Source organism: Lepidochelys kempii, chromosome 3 (genome assembly GCF_965140265.1).
Source record: "Lepidochelys kempii isolate rLepKem1 chromosome 3, rLepKem1.hap2, whole genome shotgun sequence".
In the NCBI taxonomy this organism is placed as follows: Eukaryota; Metazoa; Chordata; order Testudines; family Cheloniidae; genus Lepidochelys; species Lepidochelys kempii.
In genome coordinates this window covers 135309739-135329957 of record NC_133258.1, presented here as the reverse complement: position 1 = coordinate 135329957, position 20219 = coordinate 135309739, and the positions used below count along the sequence as shown (strand labels likewise).

The 20219-nt window shown below is 40.7% G+C and overlaps 1 protein-coding gene across 5 annotated transcripts in view; it reads right to left on the bottom strand.

The window, feature by feature from the left end:
- Positions 1–1285: 1285 nt before the first annotated feature.
- Positions 1286–20219, bottom strand: part of MTR (5-methyltetrahydrofolate-homocysteine methyltransferase) — a 77760-nt gene continuing 58826 nt past the window's right edge. For 4 of the 5 annotated variants that reach the window (XM_073338202.1, XM_073338204.1, XM_073338203.1 and 1 more), the window contains 9 exons: positions 17225–17306; positions 11251–11349; positions 10071–10146; positions 8345–8500; positions 6804–7000; positions 5046–5246; positions 3853–4045; positions 2941–3053; positions 1286–2796 (listed from right to left, as the gene is read on the bottom strand). In XM_073338202.1, the coding sequence (XP_073194303.1) occupies positions 2710–2796; positions 2941–3053; positions 3853–4045; positions 5046–5246; positions 6804–7000; positions 8345–8500; positions 10071–10146; positions 11251–11349; positions 17225–17306 (1204 nt within the window). In that variant the 3' untranslated portion in view covers positions 1286–2709. Of the gene's footprint in view, positions 2797–2940; positions 3054–3852; positions 4046–5045; positions 5247–6803; positions 7001–8344; positions 8501–10070; positions 10147–11250; positions 11350–17224; positions 17307–20219 lie in introns of those variants that run through there. The other variant, XM_073338206.1, reaches the window with a different exon arrangement.

The window sequence follows — 20219 nt, the reverse complement described above, 5'->3', positions numbered from 1 at the left end:
ACCAAGCTTTTAAAGGAGGCCACAGTTCGTGAGCCCACAGAAATGTATTAGCACTCATTACCCCTCTAAACCCTATTTACACATGAAAAAATGAATCTCTGCCTAACTGGCTTTTATACATGCAAAATTACACGTTGCATGTGGAAATGGAGATTTTTGTGGGAGCGATGACTCTGTGTACATTTTTATGGACAAAGCACTTGCATGAGCCTTTGAAGGTTGGGCTCTTGGGATTTCCTAGTGGTAAGTACCAACACAACATTGTCATATCCACTATATCTTTTCATTTTCTTGTAACACTCAGAGTAGTCAGCCTGATCCTGCTTCCACTGAAGTTACTGGTAGTTGTGTTACTGTTATCAGTGGAAGATCAAGATGTAGGAGCCAGATTCTGATCTCATTTATACCAACATAACTCCAGAGTAATCCTACTGACTTCAATGCAGTTACTTTGGAGATGTGCCAATACAAGCAAGATCAGAATCTGGCCTTCTTCTTCCATCTACCAGCAAGGGGGGGAAAAAAGATATGCCAGTTATTAGCACCTAGAAAAGGCCCAACTATAAATTCTGAGCCAGAAAAATTAAAGATTCCAGCCATTAAAGATTAACTTTCATAGGGAAAGAGAGACATTTTAGGACTGGATTTTCATTTGTACTAAAGCCCTCTGATGTCACTGTGGCAGTGTACAGGGGCCTCGCATTGTGAAGGGACCCGAGTGTGAATGAGAATCAAGCCTTTCAGTCTCTTGCTCTATGTAGTTTCTATTTACAAAAATAATCTCTAGGTGATTAAGTGGGGAATTTTCCAAAGCACTTAAATGAGTTCAGAGCAAACTCACTTTCGTGCTTGGGAAAATCCCATCCAAAGACTTAAACACAGAATCATAGGGCAAAGTGTATATTAACTACAAAGTAGGTCAGATTTTATTGCATATTTTATGTCAATGATCTACTTTAAACTGAGGTTTGACAAGGATAGCACTACCCATAGACAGGTTTCAGAGTAACAGCCATGTTAGTCTGTATTCGCAAAAAGAAAAGGAGTACTTGTGGCACCTTAGAGACTAACCAATTTATTTGAGCTTAAGCTTTCGTGAGCTACAGCTCACTTCATCGGATGCCAATGAAGTGAACTGTAGCTCACAAAAGCTTAAGCTCAAATAAATTGGTTAGTCTTTAAGGTGCCACAAGTACTCCTTTTCTTTTTGCGACTACCCATAGAGTAATATTTATTGTTAAAGGAGTCATATATGCATTTTTTTTAGTACATTTCAAAAGTCAGATGAAGGTTAATATTGTAAGGCAATATTTAAATACCAATTGATTACTAACAATATACTTAGAAGGGGGGGGTCTCTTTACAACACAGATCATTGTTTTTGACAGATACCAGACTTAGAAAGCAGGACTTTCTCCTCAGTGTTTCCTAAAAGTTATTAAATACATAGCTCTGAGCTAGACTAGTCCCTACTGCAGAGATTATTAAAAAAACATTTATAAACAGTGAATTTATTCAAAATTAAATATTTAGAGACTAAACTTGTAGCATTATCTATTGCTTACATTCAGATCAGATGACTAAGCACAGTAATTTGATGCAAAAGTTTTGTCATGTAACAGTTTTTCCAACACGTTTTTGCTTAAAAAGTAGTAATTGTATGAAAACACATAGCAGATATTTCCAAAGGCCTTTTCTTCATTATCAGTAAGCAAAGGTATTGCAACCACAGCTTGAATATTCAGGCACCCAAAGACTTACCTGCAAGTAACATATTAAAGTCAGTAGCTCTTTTCATCTGCAAAGTAAATTTCACAATACATACCAGTGAGGTAGGAAATATTATCCCCATTTTACCACTACAGACAGTGAGAGTCAGAGAGATAGCATGGTTTGCCCAAAGCCAGAGAAGACCTGTCAGAGCTTGGAGTATTCCAGGCTTTCAATTCTGTGCTCAGTCACACTATTTAATTCTTTAGGATAATACAGCATTACTGGGATTGTTTCAACTGGGATTGTTTCAGACCACCACATATCTTTGGTGGTTACAACAACAAAAATAATCAAAATAGCCTTAGTGATACAACCTTCTTTCTGATATAGCAAGATTGCTATACGAGCATGGGGTCTGGTGTTCTCCTGAATACAGGAGAAGCATCGGTACAGTGAGGGGGGAGAATAGATCCCAGGTTGTTCCCTACCCACTAAATAACCTCCCCATTACTTATGAGGAATTCTTTTATTCAATGTCCGTGTCTTTTGACTTGCTGATACACACACCATTTAAAGACCAGAAACAAAATTCCGCATTATTTTACCCAGTCATTTGCTTCAGTGCAAACGTTTGTCCCAAGATTATTAAGGTGTGAGCCAGTTCTCAAAACCTCCACAATGGAAAAGAAAACCCTGTGATCTCTACATCTAGCCCAGTTATAGTATTTGGGCACAGAAATGCACAATTATGATTGTGAGGTCTGTAGAAGATTTCAACTACTTTGCCAAAAATTAACAAAGAATTAGACAAATATGTGGTGGGGTTTTTTTTGTGTGTCAGCAGGTGATACTACAAAGTGAACAGCCTCCAAAGCCCACTGAGAGGTTCTGTCAATAGATGCAAACGACAAGATTCTAAGTCCAGCTCTGTTCTGTTTCTGGAGAAGAAATGGGAAAGAGCAAGGCAGAGACTTTCCCCTGCCATCCCACAAACAGTTATTCCGAATCATATGCCAGGATGGGCCCCAGCCATTTCTCAACCTCAGCCACTGGCAAGTTTTTCCTCAGGGCATAATCTTCAACCTGCAAAGAAACCGGAGAAAGATTTTAACACATTGATTAGTAAGTCTCCATGATTCAGTGTTTCCAAAATACTCAGAAAACTGCTTGTTTCAACTATTCAATCAGTTTATTTGAAGCTCAACTAGATCATGGAATTCAAGTTACCTGATCCTTACATATTTTACCAACAGCAAAGTATTTGGATTTGGGGTTGGAGAAGTAGAGACCTGAAACTGCGGAGGCAGGTGTCATTGCTAGTGATTCAGTTAACTGAATACCTGAAAGAAAAAACAACATTTTGTTTAGTAACTGATAGTAACAGGCGTAAGTTCGGGAGATGTACTGTTTGGCAAACTGAAAATTCTGTGACAACATTAGGCAAATTCAAAAATGCAGATTTTTAATGAACTAAACAGATAAATAAACAGTAGTTCAATATTCCTTGTGTTATTTTTATTAAACAAAAAATTTTCCTTGGGCACTACATTTTCTGTTTTCAATATGCTGCATATTTTTGTATCAGCAATGCAGGTCTGCAATGTAGAAGTTCTCAGGGATAAACTAGACATTTTGGCATCTGGGAAGGGAGCATTAGGGGTTTTTGGCACCTAGGAAGGTAGTTTGGGATTAGCAGTGAAATAGCTGACCTTTAAAACAGCAACACGAGAGGAACAGGGCAGTTCACACTTTCTAAGAGGTCCTGTTTGAGGCTCTCTGCAGACTGAGGAACACAGCACTACATTGATCTACACTCTGTTCACCTTTGGAAGGTTTGCTTGCGGCCATAAGGACATTAGAAATGTTTTTTTAAATGCAAACTAGATTCTCCTACAAAATTCTCTAATACACAAGAACACACTAAGATGACACTGTTCCATAAAAAAAAACCCCCTGGCTGCAGCAAAGGAACAGGGGCAGGAGGAGTGGGGGAGGAGAGGGGAAAGAGATTTTCCAACTGTAATTAATTGTTTTGATTTTTGTTTTTATGCAGCTCTGCATTGAACACTTTGTCACAGAGTTTTAACTCCTTATTCAGGTTTCCCCTTATAAAGGGGAAATAAAAAAGGTTGCAGGGACCTGTTGCCTCCTCAATGTTTGCAAGTTTCCACATGGTGAGTTTTTCAGTGTGGTCGGGCTGGCTCGGGTACCCAGGAGCTGGACGGATTCCATCATATCTGATCCTGCGCAAGTCTGAAATATCCAACTGTTCACTGTTGCAATAAGCCCAGAATTCTTTTCGGACCCTTTCATGGAGCTCCTCTGCAAATGCCTGGGAACAAAGAGTAAGTATTCTTTTAATTTGCAGAGATTGCCAACAGCAGCAATTTAGTCCAGGCCAGAAATGACATGGTCAGATTTCATTTACTTCTTTGTAGGGACTCTCACCATGGGTAAATAAGCATCATACAAGCAAACTGATTCTACTGAAACACACACAAAGCACTTCTTTCACCAATCCTGGGTTTTTTTGGTGGTGCTTGACAAGCCTGTGTACTGGAGATGGGAAGGAGATGGCTGGTAACCGGATGACAATACAGGGCCGAGCTGTAGAGAAGATGTTTAGACCTTGCCTACCCTGTACCATTTGCCCTGGTTCGAGCCAGTGGCGTAGCTGCACCATCACAGACTTCTAGTACAGACACACAAAGCTGCTACTTGTGTCAGAAGAGCTTAGCTCTGTTTGAAACTGGAGAAGTTCGACTGATGCAAATTCCAGCTTTCCTTGTTTTCACTAGAAGTTTGCACCAGAATCTGGCACATGACTGGAATCAGGACAAACACCCACTGTAGAGAAGTTCTTAGACATAGTGGGTCAAATTCTTCTTTTGGATATACTTGTGCGGTTACCATTAAAGCCAATGGAATCCCTGCATTTGTATCCAATGGTAGAACTATTAGGTCATTTTAGGGTCCAAAAAATTATCTGAGGGAGTTAGAGATACTTTTAAAAAAGAGGCCCAGTTTACAACCTGTTTAAAGCTACTTGCTTTTTTTGAGACTTGACCCTAAAACTCTCTCATGATGGAAAAAAGTCTGGAAAGCTGCACTGAGTCTCAGATTCCCTTGTTGCTCATGCTGACTATCCTCTCTCTCCTCAAGACACATTCAGTGGCAAGAAATCTTCCATTTCAGATTTAATGAACAGGACGCACTGTGTCACACAACACCCACTTTTATCTAAGAAGGTGAAGAGGTGGCTGTCAAGTGAGCCCAGTGGAGAGTTCAAGGGAAGTATAAGCGGCCGTCCAATCTGTAATAAAATTTGTTACCTCTGCTATACGATCTCCCAGTGCTTTCACCATTATGCTGTTGTAGTCATCACACTGTTTCTCATATTCCTTGCACAGCTTGTCTACCCCGAAGCAGGCCACAGCGAACAGGCCTAAATAGTCACGAACACCAGAATCCCCGGGGGCTATAAAATCAGAGAGGCAGTAATATGGGTCTGTGCAGGAGGAGTCTTTTTCGGCCTAAAATTAAAAAGAACAACAAAAGTTGCATCAACAAAGAAAACTCGGGGTGTGTTGTTTTTTTTTTTTTTTAAAAAAAGCACATTGCTCAGGCAGGCCTAGAAATGGGTCCATCTATTTTCCCTCAACAGGAGAGAAGTTGTTTTTAAACCAGAAGGACTTCTAGATACAAGATATTCTTATCAATATCAGGAAGCAAGTACTATAGGCCAGGCCTAGATGCATGATGCCTTCTGTCTGGTCTGAATCAGAGACAACGCTCTCCCTTCAGTTCTGTGCGGTTGTTCCACAAATCAGATACTGGTATTGTCCGCACATTAAAGGAGGACAGGCTATGGGAAGGAAGAGATGTCAGGCAGAGCTGAAGAGAATTTTGACCTTGATTTTTTGCGACTAGCAAATTAATAAGGAACAATATAACACTGGCCACTGGGGGATACAGCAGGTCAATGGAGAGGCCTTTTCCATCTTTAACACTGTTTGACACGAACAGAGGAAACTGTCAGACCGAATAAGAGGATTAGTAAAACAGGCTATAAAAAAAAAAATGCTGTCAAACACACAAAACAAAGCGTGGGGGGGTTGGGGAACTTTCCCCCCTAATCTCTCTCAGTTCTAGTAATCTTAAGGTTTTCTTGTAACAACAGCAGTAAAAAAAATTTCAGATGGAAATGTGGTTTGTAAACTGACAGTGATCATCTAACAATGCTGTTATCTTTGACAAAATCCCGCCGCATGTCTCACAGAATCCACACCTGTACACAAAACTGTGCTCCAGAAATTCAGTTTTCATATTTTTTTTAATTCGGTTTCTAAAGATCATACAGGTAACTCTGAAAATATGAACTAAGCATAAACTGAACCAACATTATTTTCCTGGGATAGCTTGAAACAGTAACTCTGAGAAATCCAAACTTCTCCATTCACCTGAATGGGGTGTTAATGCAAACCGAAAGATGACCATTTAAAATGTCAATAATTAACTATTTTGCTACTAATCTGTTAACAGAAATGGCTAATAAATGTGTTTATTCTGAACTGCTTCCCCAGGTGAGAATTAAACAAAAATAAAGACTGCAGATAACTGCAGGAAAGACATTATTAATGTTCAGACTTAATTCATTCAAAAAATCTCATTTTTAGTATAAATTAAGCTCCCATAGAATTTCCAGTTCGATGGAGGATCTTGGTGCAAAATTTAGGTCGGGTACACAGGGTCTTGATTATGAAGTTATGCAGCACCATAGATGCACAATGGTGCTTTATGGCTGCTAAAATATTAGAAGAAAAAACAGAAAATGAATCTGAAAAGATGAAATCTAAGGAGTGTTCTGTAATACACTGTTTCACCATTCACAGATCTTATGTTATTAATTAATAATAATTTTTGAAAAAGGCAGAAAGGGGATCAGGAGATGACTCTTCCTTTGTAGCTTGCTCTCAGATTATAGCTAACTTCATTTTCAGCATGAATTTTAACATAATCCCTTTGTTCCAACTTCACAAGCCAACGCAAAAGAACTTTATAGTAGGTCAGCAAATACTCCATCTTCCTACCTGTTGCCTTAAACCGTAAAATTTAGCTATTGGTTCTGAAGATTGCAATGCTTCTTCTGTTGCGTATAAATGAATATCATCTTGAACACTCTGCGCTGGCCAGAACCCAACCAGGCCCCTGGCTTGCAATTTCTTTTGGCTAATCAAAGTTTTTAGTAGGGTTTGAGCATCATTATAAACTCTTTTAGCTTCTTCTCCTATTAAAAAAAAAAAAAAAAAAAAAGACATAACTTTAACCAGCTTTCCAGCTTCCCCCTCCCCACTTTTTAAATAAATACACTTTCTGGATAATCCTGCTGCTATTTCCTCAGTCATTTTTCTTATTGGTTACTACTGTAGCATTTTAGCTGTTGCTAACAGAGAAGGTGTCAGTGCGGTCATGGTTACACAGTTGTAACAGTACACCTTCTGCACAAATACTTCAGCCAGCAGAATTCTAGTACAGTAAAAAAGGTGGAGCAGAATAAGTGAGGTGGGCAGACTGTACATGAAAGTACCTAAAATACCCCAGAAATCAGATTGTGGTTGGGACCCCCTTAAACCCAAACACCTCACAGACACTGTGCTGTAAACTGTTACCGGTAACCATGCCATACTGCTTTAAAAGAGTGAGCCCAAGTGTGTCTTCTTATCCAAACATACAAGACCACATAAACCAGTAGTTCTCAAACTTTTGTACTGGTGACCCCTTTCACATAGCAAGACTCTGAGTGCGACCCCCCTTATAAATTAAAAACACTTTTAAAAATATATTTAACACCATTAGAAACGCTGGATGGAAAGCGGTGTTTGGGGTGGAGGCGGACAGCTCACAACCCAGTTTGAGAACACTTGACATAAACCATCCTCTCGTCGATAGTATCCATTCCTTGGTTCCAGTGAAATTGGGAGCTATTTACAAACTCTGCTACTGTATATTACATACTTCATGTACGTTACATACCAAATTATCTGGCTTCCCAATATAGTCAGAGCCCTGTGTGGATACCAAATTTGTATCCGCATCCCATCTGTGATCCACAAACATGGTCCACAGCTATCCGCATGTGCGGATACAGATATCCGCCGATATAAAGCAGATATCCACCGATATAAAGCAGATATCTACAGATTTGCAGGGCTCTAAATATAGCATAGTAGAAAGAACACTAATTTTTAGAGGTTTGGATACAATTGCAGCTTTATTACATATGTTCCAATGGTCTTCTTTTAAAAGTACTTTTCAGATTATACATAATGGGACCCAGGGCTTCTAGTGATGTCATCCAACAATGAATATAGACATATCAAGCCCTCTAATTTTCTTCATCAAAATATTTTCCTTTGTTTTGACATACAAGCGAACTCTTTACAGTTGGGGCCTAAATATTTCCCACTCACTTTTCATTATTAATCTTTTGTACCAACATTTTATTAAAATACTTTCTAATTCAATTGAAGTTGCTCATGTGTATTTGTGAACAATCAGAATACCGTATATATTTTAAATAACTGATCTGTCTGCATTGCCTTCATACAAGAAATGCTATTTCAATACTCACCCACTGCTTTATCATTAAAAATTTTAGGAAATCCTCGGTTGGGATATTTGCCCCGAAGTTGCCAGACATCAAAAAAAGGCTTCCAGTCAATGTATTCCACCAGCCTGTCCAGGTTATAATCTTCAAAGACTTGAGTGCCAAAGAATTTAGGTTTAACTGTAGGATTTTAAAGTAGTTTGTCATTAGGGAAATACCACATATTGCTGAATCTTTTACAGACAGTAGAACTTAAGAGTTACGAGCTGACCAGTCAACCACACACACCTCATTTGGAACTGGAAATATGCAATTAGGCAGCAACAGAGAGAAAAATAAAAGCAAATACAGTACTGTGTTAAACATAAACTACTAAAAAAACTAAAGGTAAAATAGCATTTTTCTTCTGCATCGTAAAGTTTCACAGCTGTATTAAGTCAAATGTTCAGTTGGTAATCTTTTGGAAGAACAACCATAATGTTTTGTTCAGAGTTACAAACATTTCAGAGCTATGAATAAACTCCATTCCTGAGGGGTTCATAACTCTAAGGTCCTACCGTACACAATACAGCAAGGAAACAAAAATCATCACTACCATTTATAACTTAGTTTTCTCGTTCCCAATGCTTTTGAACCGTTATCAGCATGTGTGCGCCACAATGAAGTATTTAAAGTGGTCATCCTGATGAAGACTGTCACAATAAACTGAAGTAAATCTAACTATAACATCACTATTATCTGATACACCAGCCTAGAAGATTCTCAGGCATTAGTCTTGACATATGAAATTTAAAGTTCCTTCATTAGTTTATCCAAATCAATATTGATTGGTACTTAATTGTGTTGGACTCATGAAGTTATTTTGTTGATCATAGGGCTTAGAATATGTCAGAAGTGGGCAGATGCATAGACAACCTTCCACTAAATGCTTTCTATATTGATGCTTTATATACAACTCTTCTACTCAGACACAGCCCAGTTCACCAGCATTGTATGCTGTGGAGTTCCACACAACAGCTAGTCGGGAAGCTACGGGAGCTTTTGCAACTCCCACACATCCACTAGGATGGAGATGGTGAAGGTACATGTGCAGTGGTATGGTGTAGCTATTGGTCCAGCATTTGCACCTTCCCACCTTCTCTGATACCTTAGTAGGGACCTTTATAAAGATTAGTTACTAGAAACTGAGTGCTGCATTTTGGCTCTGTGAAAGTAGGCACTACTGAGTGCATACCTAGAGAAGCTGTGGAATTTCCAGCATTGGAGGTTTTTAAGAACAGGTTAGACAAACACCTGTCAAGAATGGTCCAGTTATTACTTAGTCCTGCCTTGAGTGTAGGGCACTGGACAGGATGACATATTGAGGTACCTTCCAGTCCTACATTTTTATGATTTGATTGTATGTACTATAATGGATCTTTGGTTTTAAAATGATGTACAACACTCACTTTTTGGCAATGTATAAAAAAAATAAAATATTTAAATGGCTATGTTTTTCACAAGTTGGAAATCAGAAGAAACAAAAATAAATGTAATGGGACCAAACATCTGCAAGCAAGAGAAAGAAAACACTTCATTTTAGGCCACTGATCTCCCATTTGTGCAACAACAATCCCTTCAAATTCAACAGATACCAATTTATTTTCAAGTCATGATGCTCCCTCTGACAGGAACCACACAGCTATATCCAGTGAGGTTATCAAGTATTAAGCATTCAATTAAAAAAAAAAAAAAAAAGAAGCAAACTGACCAGGTTTATAGTCTGACAGCCAGTCATTATGGAAACCTTTTCTCCTAGCTTGCTCTAATGACAAATATCTTCTTTCCTGTATGGAAATAAAAGATACATTTATACAACCTCTCAGCTTTGAGCAAAGTAACTTCAATGGCCTTGTTACAGTCTGAAATGATTTCGTTGAAATTAAATCTGTCCTCAGATGTATCCTCATCATCTAGCAAGTACCTTGGTAAGACTAAAATAAAACGTACTTTACAATGAGCTCATCAATTTACTGTACTACTCTTAACTGACAGACATTTCTAGTTGATTTAGCCTATAAGATTATCAAGCATTAATTTCCCCACATAAATTTAAGTTCCTTTATTAGTTTAAAAAAAAAAAAAAGAGTACAGATGCATAGGAAGGTGCTGCATTTTATCTCTGTTGTCTAACCTTGCTCAGAGCAAGTCTAGACGACAGCCATAAAGACCACCAGTGGTTCCCGGTACACAGGATGAAATCCTGGCCCAGTGAAGTCCATACAAATTTTGCCATTGACTTCAATGGGGTCAGGAATTCACCCCTGGTCTACACGATAGTTCCAGGAGTTGCTGCACCAGTGGTAGTGCAATTATGGGAAACTTTAAGCAAGGTGCTCCCAGCAGAGGACCCTAAGTTTTGAAATCAACTTCACTTGCAAAGAGGCCAAAGTCAGAGCTGGTTGACCTTCGAGAATGCTTCTTTGTCTGCCTTCTCAGACAGAGGACCTAGGAGTTGTCTTTAGTGCATTCCATACTCTCATCCCTCATAGTCAGTTTGTCTCCAAATCAATTTTCTCTCTCCCAACATTTATAAAACTCAACAGTGGCTTTCTGTCCAGAGAGCTAAAACTCTTGTCCAGGCCTTCATCTCAATTACCGTGCAGAGGCACAAGAAGCATTGAGTACATTAGCTTTTTCCACATCCTCTGTCACTAGGTTGCCTCCCTCATTCAGTAAGGGGCCTACACTCTCCTTGACTTTCTTCTTGTTACCAACATACCTGAAGAAACTCTTCTTGTTACTCTTAACATCTCTTGCTAGCTGCAACTCCAGGTGTGAATTGGCCTTCCTGATTTCACTCCTGCATGCCCGAGCAATATTTTTATACTCATCCCTGGTCATTTTAGAAGGGAAAGAATTTATATAATACACAATGCAGTTTTATTTACCTTGAGAGACTCATAGTGGTCCTGTCTAATATCTTCATACTCCTCTATTATTTCTTCAAAGAAATCATCTTTCAGGTTTTCATCTAGTAGCTGAGAGCACTGAGAAAGTAAAAGGGAGTTTTAGCAGTAGGAAAGCTGCTGCAGCATGGACAAGTTTGAACTTCAAAGTGAGTCATCAGCCTTTCATATTGTAGCTTCTGTGGGTCTTGTGACTGACATAGCAATTTCCTAAAATATCTTTGGGAGGCCTTATTGAATTAAGTTTTAGTACATTTGGGGCCCAGTATATTAAATTAATGGGTTGTGTATTATTGTGGACCAGGGTTGTACATAACCTCTCTCTGGGAGGGGACAGGATGTGAACCCTGGGAAGCGTTATGAACTTCAAAGAACTATACTGAACAATGTGCCGGACAAGAATGGACTTTTGGGACAAACAGTGTCAAATGGTTTGCCTGGGGAATCTCTACTGAAAGGTGAATACAAATTACCCACCTCCATTTATGCAAAACCCCAGTTGTGGGAAGCTATAGCCTGAGGAGGGGACCACCGTCTGCTTACTTTCTGTTCCTGAAGTCTCAACATCAAAGGCTCAAGCTGAATTAAGGAAATACTGACCTATTCATGGGTATTATGAACTTGTAACCACAGAAAACCCCCTTTATGGGGTTTGAAGGCCTGACTCCCTGCCAGAGCCCTTGTTGGAGTTGGGGTGATCTCTGGGGTAAGCTTATTAGCATGTCTGTAGAGTCTTTTGTTGTTTTAATGTTTTCCCTGTAATGCTTCCACCTTAAGAATAAATGTTTTTTTGGGAAAGAGCTGTGTGATAACTTGTGACTGCTGGCAGTCACAGTCAGGAGGGAAGGGAGACATGGGTGTGTGATCAAGAGAGGTGATGGGTAAGGAGCCAGGAGCCTAGAGCAGGTGCCTTTGGTGGAGCTCCGAGGGGGAATACAGGTGCGGTTGCCCTGAACTGTGACAGTTCTTATCTAGATCAGGATGATAATGAAGAGCCCAATCCCATCACTAACGTACCAGTGAGCTAGTAAATCATCATATTGTAGATGAGAGACTAAGTCAAACATATTAAAACAATACTTCAAACTAACACTGACTGGTGCAGCCAGGCTATACCTCTAGCCCCGCCATTGTCATCCATTGTCAGCTCTCTGGCCTTTCTGAGAGTGCCGAAAGAAACAATCCCCATAAAGGCACAGAGTCTGATTCACCCTGCCTCCCTCTCCCTTGCTGTCAAGACTCCCTCAGATGGGACCAACCCTACTCGTGCTTTGCTCCCCACTACCTGCACCCCTTTTGTTCCTGGCCTGAAAGAGCTGTTGGAAACCACTTGCAGATGGAAGGACGGGGTGGGGACTCCCTGCAGGCATGATTCTAGATATGTCCCCATTTGCCAGCAGCCACCCCCTACTATAAAGTCAAAATAAAGCCCAGGACATTAGTTAATGCCCAGATAGCATCATCCCAGGAATTAGCTAAATGTTAGTCATTAGTTAATGGCTAGCATAAGGGAAAGGAACCAATTTAAAATGGCCAATACTTCATACACGGAGTAAAGATTGAGTTAAACCGCACTATGGGGAGGTGGCAAGGGGTGCTGTAACCCACTGTCTTCACCGCCAGATGAGAAGGGCAGCATCTGACAGAGTGACAGCCACCCAGGGAGGCTCAGAGGATAAGAAAAGAGACCCAATCCTTTCTCTCCCCAATGAGGAAAGATGCCTGCAAAGAAACTGGAGGATGCACAACACACATTTGTTGGGGAGGGTACAGGGAGAGAAGGCACAGTATGCATGTGGGGAGAGGGCAGAGGCACTGTGTGATAGCGAGTTCATCCCACACCAGCCTTGAAGCGGTTAAGGGCCTCAGAAGGGTCCCATTAACCATATAGGCCGCACTGGGGGGTGGCTGGCGGGGAAGGGGAGAGTCAGGCTTCAATGACATGCATTAACAGAAGATGCGGTCTAGCTAAGGCAGGAGCAGGCTGGGCTTGTATAAAGCCAGGGAGTTGAGAACAGAAGAGGGCTTGAGGGAGAGGGTCTGCATTCACTCTCTGGATATAGGAAAAGCCCTGGGAGCCTAGCCCTGATGGAAGGGGTTCAACCAAAGGAGTTGTGGGGAAGAAACCCTGTGGAAAGCAGAGTAGGAAGAAACAGAGGGAAAGAGCAGCGAGTGTTGAGACTGCGTAGACCTTGGTGGCTGCTGACAGGGTCCCTGGGCTGCAATGTGGAGTAGTAGATGGGTCCAGCTTCCCCTACCAACCTCTGGGGAAGTGGCACAGTCTGGGAATTGGCACAAAGCACTGCCTGGGACGGTGCACAGACTGTTGGTCTGGAGGAACTCTGATACCACAGAAGGGGAAGACTACACATTGACCTTGCCAGAGGACTGAGTCATGAAGAGGGACTGCTGTGAAGTACGGGAGGAGAGACCACTGTCGAGACAGAGTGACTGACAGAAGTGGGTGCCGGACCAGACGAGAGCGATCCCCAGATCCAGCCACAAGGGGATGGCCAAGAAGTGAATGAACCTCACCTCATACAGGGTCAATTTGCTGGAGATAGGAAGGAAAGAAAGAAGTGGGTGTTATAAAGCATGTTTTGACTGTGTATCTACTGGAGTTAGGATGTGGCTCCTTGAGTCCTTAACATGATTAGGACATGTTCTTTTTTGTCCATGTTACCAAAAAGACACAATGCCTGTACGACAGTATGAGAGTTCAGCCTGGCCAAGGAAAGTGCTGAGAGGAGGAGACTGCTAACAGACTCTGAGCAGGCCCAGGAACCAGGCCAAGGCTCAGCCAGAGGATTCCACATTCTTTTCTATGAGCAATTTTCCTGTTCTGAGGAACAGCACATACCCCATAACTCCCTTGGTCGGCAGTTTGAATGCACCAGCATCCATCTTAGCACCACACTGCTATCTTCTAGAATAGTTACAGAACAGAAGACAATGAATCAGCAACTAGCCTCACCCAATTCAATAGCTTGTCACTGCAAAATGCCTTGAATTATAATCAAGGTCTCTTAAATGATTCCTTATGTCACTGTAGTTGTGGAAACGGGCAGTTAAATATAATGGGCTAGACAATCATAGTAATTGAGAAACAAGTCAGCCAAAGTCAATCAGGAAATCGTAAGAACATCTCAAGTGAGCAAACTGCAATTAGGAGATTGGGGTCTGTGTTAGCATCTTTTTTCAGTTCTCAGCTGCAACCCCAAACTCAGGCAATTCAACAGTATATTAAAGAAACTTTTTTCACAATGCTGCTCGGATTTTGTCCATAACAAGCATTTTCTTCCCACAGAACAGGCAGGGACACTGATGCACAGAAACCTTATGTCTCATTGGATCTGCTTTAGTCCAGGGACATACACATAAAGGCACTGCAGAGGCACAGGGTTTATCTTTGATGCCAGGAGCTGCTTCCCCTGGGAATATCCCATCAGAGGGTGTTTCAGAAGAGGGAATCCAGTAAGATAATGCAGACCCCCATCAGCATTAACTCCAGTGGGGAAATCTCTGTGGGAAAGGGACAGGAGAAACACCACCACGAAGTGCAGCTGTCCTCTGTCTCTGCCAACACTTGGCAGATCCCCTTCCCAAAAGTAGATCCTGAGGCCTACAGAGAAGTTTCCCTGAGGTTTGGAGGATATGGAAGAGAAATGATGACACTCCTCCCCCCCCCCCCCATCCTCAAGGTTTTTATTTCCTTTACCCCAGGAGGAGATTATTAGGTCCTTTGAGCAACTGTCTTCTCTATCATCAGTCATTTTCAATGGCAGTACTTTAAGTCTTTACTTTCCTTTAAAATTTAAAGCATGCAGTCTTTAATGACAGAACATGTTAGGAAAAAACTCATCACTTAACATGAACTCTAGACGACATGATCGTTTTAAAACTAAGACTTAACATTTGAAATTCTCAAAGCTTCTTCAAACTTCTGGCTTACTGAAAAAACAGAGAGTCCATAAAGTTAACGTATACTTTGCTTTTACGCATCCATCGTGGAGTACGAAAATGATATTTTTATGGAGTCAAGGGGGCAGATCTATAAGATACAGTACTGTAGGTGTTTCCCAAAAAGAAATTACTCAATGTGAAGAAACGAAGTTTGAAAAAAGCATAAGCCAACCCCAGGATAATATATTTACGAGCAAAAGCATGTAATTTGAGATTTCTATGATTCATATCACAATTTACATGTGAACATAAGAACGGCCATACTCGGTCAGACCAATGGTCCACCTAACCCAGTATCCTGTCTTCTAACAGTGGACAGGACCACATGGTTCAGAGGGAATGAACAGAACAGAACAGAGCAATTTATCAAATGATCCATCCCCTGTTGTCCAGACACAGATTCTAGCAGTCAGAAGTTTACAGACACCCACTCACTACTCTTTCCCTCTGTTTCTTTCTACTCCGCCTTCCACAGGTTTTCTTCTCCACAACTCCTCTGGGTGAACCCCTTCCTTCATAAACAGACTCCTAGGGCTTTTTCTGTGTCCAGTATGGGTTGTGACCCTGACCACCCTGGCTAATAGTCACTGATGGACCTATCCTCCATGAACTTACTTAATTCTTGTTTTAACCGTTATACTTTTGGCCTTCACAGCATCCCCTACCAATGAGCTCCACAGGTTGATTGCATTGTGCAAAGAAATAGTTCCTTATGTTAGTTTTAAACCTGCTGCCTATTAATTTCATTGGGTGACCCCTGGTTCGTGTGAAGGGGTAAATAATAATTCCCTATATACTTTCTCCACAAATTCACAACTGTATAGACCTATCATATCCCCTGTGCTCCAGTCATCTCTTCTCCAAGATGAGCAGTGCCAGTCTTTTTAATCTCTCCTTATATAGAAGCTGTTCCATACATCTAACCGTTTTTGTTGCCCTTCTTTGTACTTCTTCCAATTCTAATATATCTTCTTTGAGACGGGGTCACCAAAACAGCACATGGTATTCCAGGTGTGGGCATGCCATGGACTTACATAGTAGCACTACGATATTTTTCTGTTCTTAAAATATTTAATTTTGTCCATGACTGCTTTTTGCATTCAAAAGCAGCATAACACCATACAAATCTGATAGAGTGACAGTGTGGGGGAGTTGCAGATATTTATTTTTCATCACATTTGGATTTCCTTGTGTGCATTGTGTTTATTTATGTAGATATTATACTGGCAATTGATATGGATTAAAACAATATGCCTTAAGGTGATGACCAGCTTCAACAATGTACAGCAGTGCTGGGTCTAGGGAACAAATCTTACTTCGTATCACCATGGGGCCAGCTCTCAATGTGAGAGATGATTCCAACTGATAAACCGGTGAGTTCCTATGGAATAACTTTTTAATCCTTCATTTCATCCATATATTGGCCACACCCTCATAATGTGGAATGTTACTTCCAAGCGGAAGTTGCCTGATGTCCAGCTCATGAACTGGCCTGACAAAAACCTGAAGCACTGCTTCACTCGCTGACACACTCTGAAAACAACCCTGCTTGGCAATGAACTCAACCCAGCGTAGAAGATAGGGGGTATCCCTGACCATGGGTTTCCCTCCTCTTGGTGACAGTGTCATGATGAGTACTACCAGGCAGACCCGGTCTGTAGGAGTTAGCTTTTAAAAAGCAGGAAGAGGCTTATTGGTGACATTCTTAAAAGTTAAAAGCTAACCAAAGGGACCTGAATGGTTGGTCTGCACATGCACCCTTTGCTAAGGGCCGGCTCAAGACTTAGGCACCTCTTCATTCCCACTTAGGCTCTCAAAATAGGCTTCAGTGGGATTTCACTAGTGCACAGGCCTTGATCTGGCCCAATGAACAGGGTGACTTTTACCCACAGGTGAACTTGCAGGATCAGGCCACTTCATATAAAATATACAGCACTATGGGAAGGGGTGGGGTGGGTGTGTCTGAGCGGGAGAACCGCGATCCAGAACTTACAACCACCACACTCTTGGATGCATCAAGGACATGAATGACCGGTGCGCTGTACCGTGGGGCAATTTTCACAGCTGTATGTGTTCTGAAATGGGAAAACAGAACAAAAGTAAGTGTTGCAAACCAAGGTACAAGTCTTTTCAAAACCATGATGCACCGAGACACTTTCAAGGTTGTGCTTTTTATAAAGACTTTAAAAAGCCAAGATTTCTTCTGGCAGACAATGAAATCGTAAATTTACAACTAGAACAGAAGATGAAATTAATCCATTCATGTGCTGTAAATTGATCAATAAAAACACAGATATAATTTATATGTATAATGGCACTTTCCAAGGGTATCAAAATTCTTTACAAATATTGAACCAAATTCTGTGCCAGCTTCCCCTACACAACCTCATTGACTTTCAAAAGGTTGCAATACAGAACAGAATTGTGCTCATCAATTAATTGAGCCTCATAATACCCCATGAGGTTGACGTTTAAGGCTAAATCCACTAGAAAAAAATATTATAGTTCCTTCCGTACATCTTACAAGTACTTCTGTTTAAGTAGGTTTCAGAGTAGCAGCAGTGTTAGTCTGTATCCACAAAAAGAAAAAGAGGACTTGTGGCACCTTAGAGGCTAACCAATTTATTTGAGCATAAGCTTTCGAAAGTTTATGCTCAAATAAATTGGTTAGTCTCTAAGGTGCCACAAGTACTCCTTTTCTTTTTTCTGTTTAAGTAGGCCTCTTGTCCTTTAACAGTGTTCCGCTAACACAGACAACTGATGTACTGAGATTGACAGTACATAAGGCATTCTATTGTAGGTACATGTAACAAACCCACAGCCGTTAGAACCAAAAGCACAAGCACCCACTCACCTGAACTGAAGGAGGAACTTTGTAATGCGCACATTAGGCAAGCTGTCTGAGCAAGGTCCTTGCTAGGACCAGTCACTAGAGGGAGACATGGTCTCTCTCTCACACACTCACACATCATATCTTGCTTGCAACTGCTCTAGGGCTTCCAACACCCTTAAACTCTTGCTTCCAGTACCACCAAACTGCACACTTGGCTACCTGTGGTACTTAGTTTTGACAGTTGTGTCCAGTACTGCAGTAATTAAAAAATGAATTACACACATAATTGTAACATGTAGATGTGCAAAATGTATTGCACACCAAAACAGGAGAACAAAGGGCAAAAGGATGGGTCAGTGGTTTGGGCACTAGCCTTGTGTAAATAAAGTGAAAATAATTCCACATTTTTGCACCTTCAATTCTCCGTGCTGAAGTCTTGAGTTGTGCATTTAACAATGCAATGTAAAAAATATAGCCCATAATATGAGTTGTCATATTAATCTTTATATGCAGTAATGTTGTAGTACTGCTGGTCCCAGGATAAGAGAGACACAAGGTGGGTGATGTATGTATTACTGATAACTCTGCAGTATAAATTGTGAAAGCTACCTCTTTTGGATCTTAGTTTGGTTTCTTTTGATAACCATGTCTGGGATTTCAGTCATCAAGGAATAATATTTGCTTAAGGTCCAAACCTCTCCCGACCTTTATTTTAATATGCAAAGGTGGGAAAAAACCTGAATGGACAGATACATGGCACCGTTATACAGTGAGAATGCATCTTTTTAATATTTTTAAAATTATCTTTCATAAAATCATCAAGTGTAATACATTGCCACTATGTTTGCAATTACTAAGAGACATTTTAGTAATAATGGAAGTATGTGCTTCTCAAAATAAAGACGCCCAACTATGTATATCCTGTCTGTGGATCTATGCATCCCCTTCTCCCTCAGCAAAACTTATTTTCCCCACACCCAAGCAATGACTGTGTTTGTAATATTGACATTCATCTATGGAAAGGAACTAGAATGGGTGCAACTTGGACTCCACAGGGTGAGTGCAGATGGCTCTTCATAAACAGCCTTTGAAGTGTATTTGTCTGAATGTAAAAGTAAATGTGTTATCTTACTTTGAAGAGTAATAAAGAAAATGCCTCATTCTCCAAAATCTGTGATGAAGCACGTGCCTTTGATTTAAAAGTCCACATACATTTTACATGCATTGTAGTCTGTGTCTGCACACCTGCATATACACAAAACTACAACGTATAACAAACTGTACATATGTAAATTACTCTCCAAAATCTGAAATGAAGCTTACATCCTTGTAGTTTACTTCATCTTCATATGAATGAACTGTGCAAGGCTGTTTCAAAATGACTGTGCATTGGGACCCACAAATGACTAACATTTAGGGTTGGAGGCAGGTAGCCCTCCACTAATTAGGACAAAATTGCTTGGCTGAAAGTCTCAATATTTGAAATCTCAACATTATAGGCAATGAATGAGACCCATGCAAGTAAAAAGGTTATTTCATAGATTTAAAGGTTGCTGTATTTTAAAGTTTACATCACAATGGTCTTCTTAATCTAGTCAGTTCCTGTAATGTTACTGAACCATCTTGCCAAGGCCACTTGGTCCAGGACTAATGGGACCACTGATCAGAATATGCACAAGCTGCTGGTAAAGAAAGAAGCAATACTAATGCTTCCACAGGGTCAAGAACTGACCTCTGCCATCTCCAGAGTTGTCACCTGCTTACATCTATTGAGAAGGTTAATATTAGATGTCAGGTGTCAACATTGTTTTTTAGAAAATCGTAACAGTAACACCATTTCATTTTAATGTATGCAAGAGAATGAGATCACAGTCCCAAAACAGACTACCAAATTCAGTATTTAGTGGCATGTGTGCAAGTGGCCAGAATGTGTCTTTCTTAGCCTGCTTCAAGGGGACCCGGAGTTCAATCCCCAAGCTGCTGCACACACTGATCCTGATCCAGCAAAGCACTTAAAAATAGGCTTAAACTTTAAGCATGTCAACAAGCCCACTGAAGTCAATGGAATCATCATCTGCTTAAAGCCTAGCTAAAGGTGAATCTGCATGGTGACTGATCTGCAAAGGGACTTGCCATGATGATGATGACAGCATCA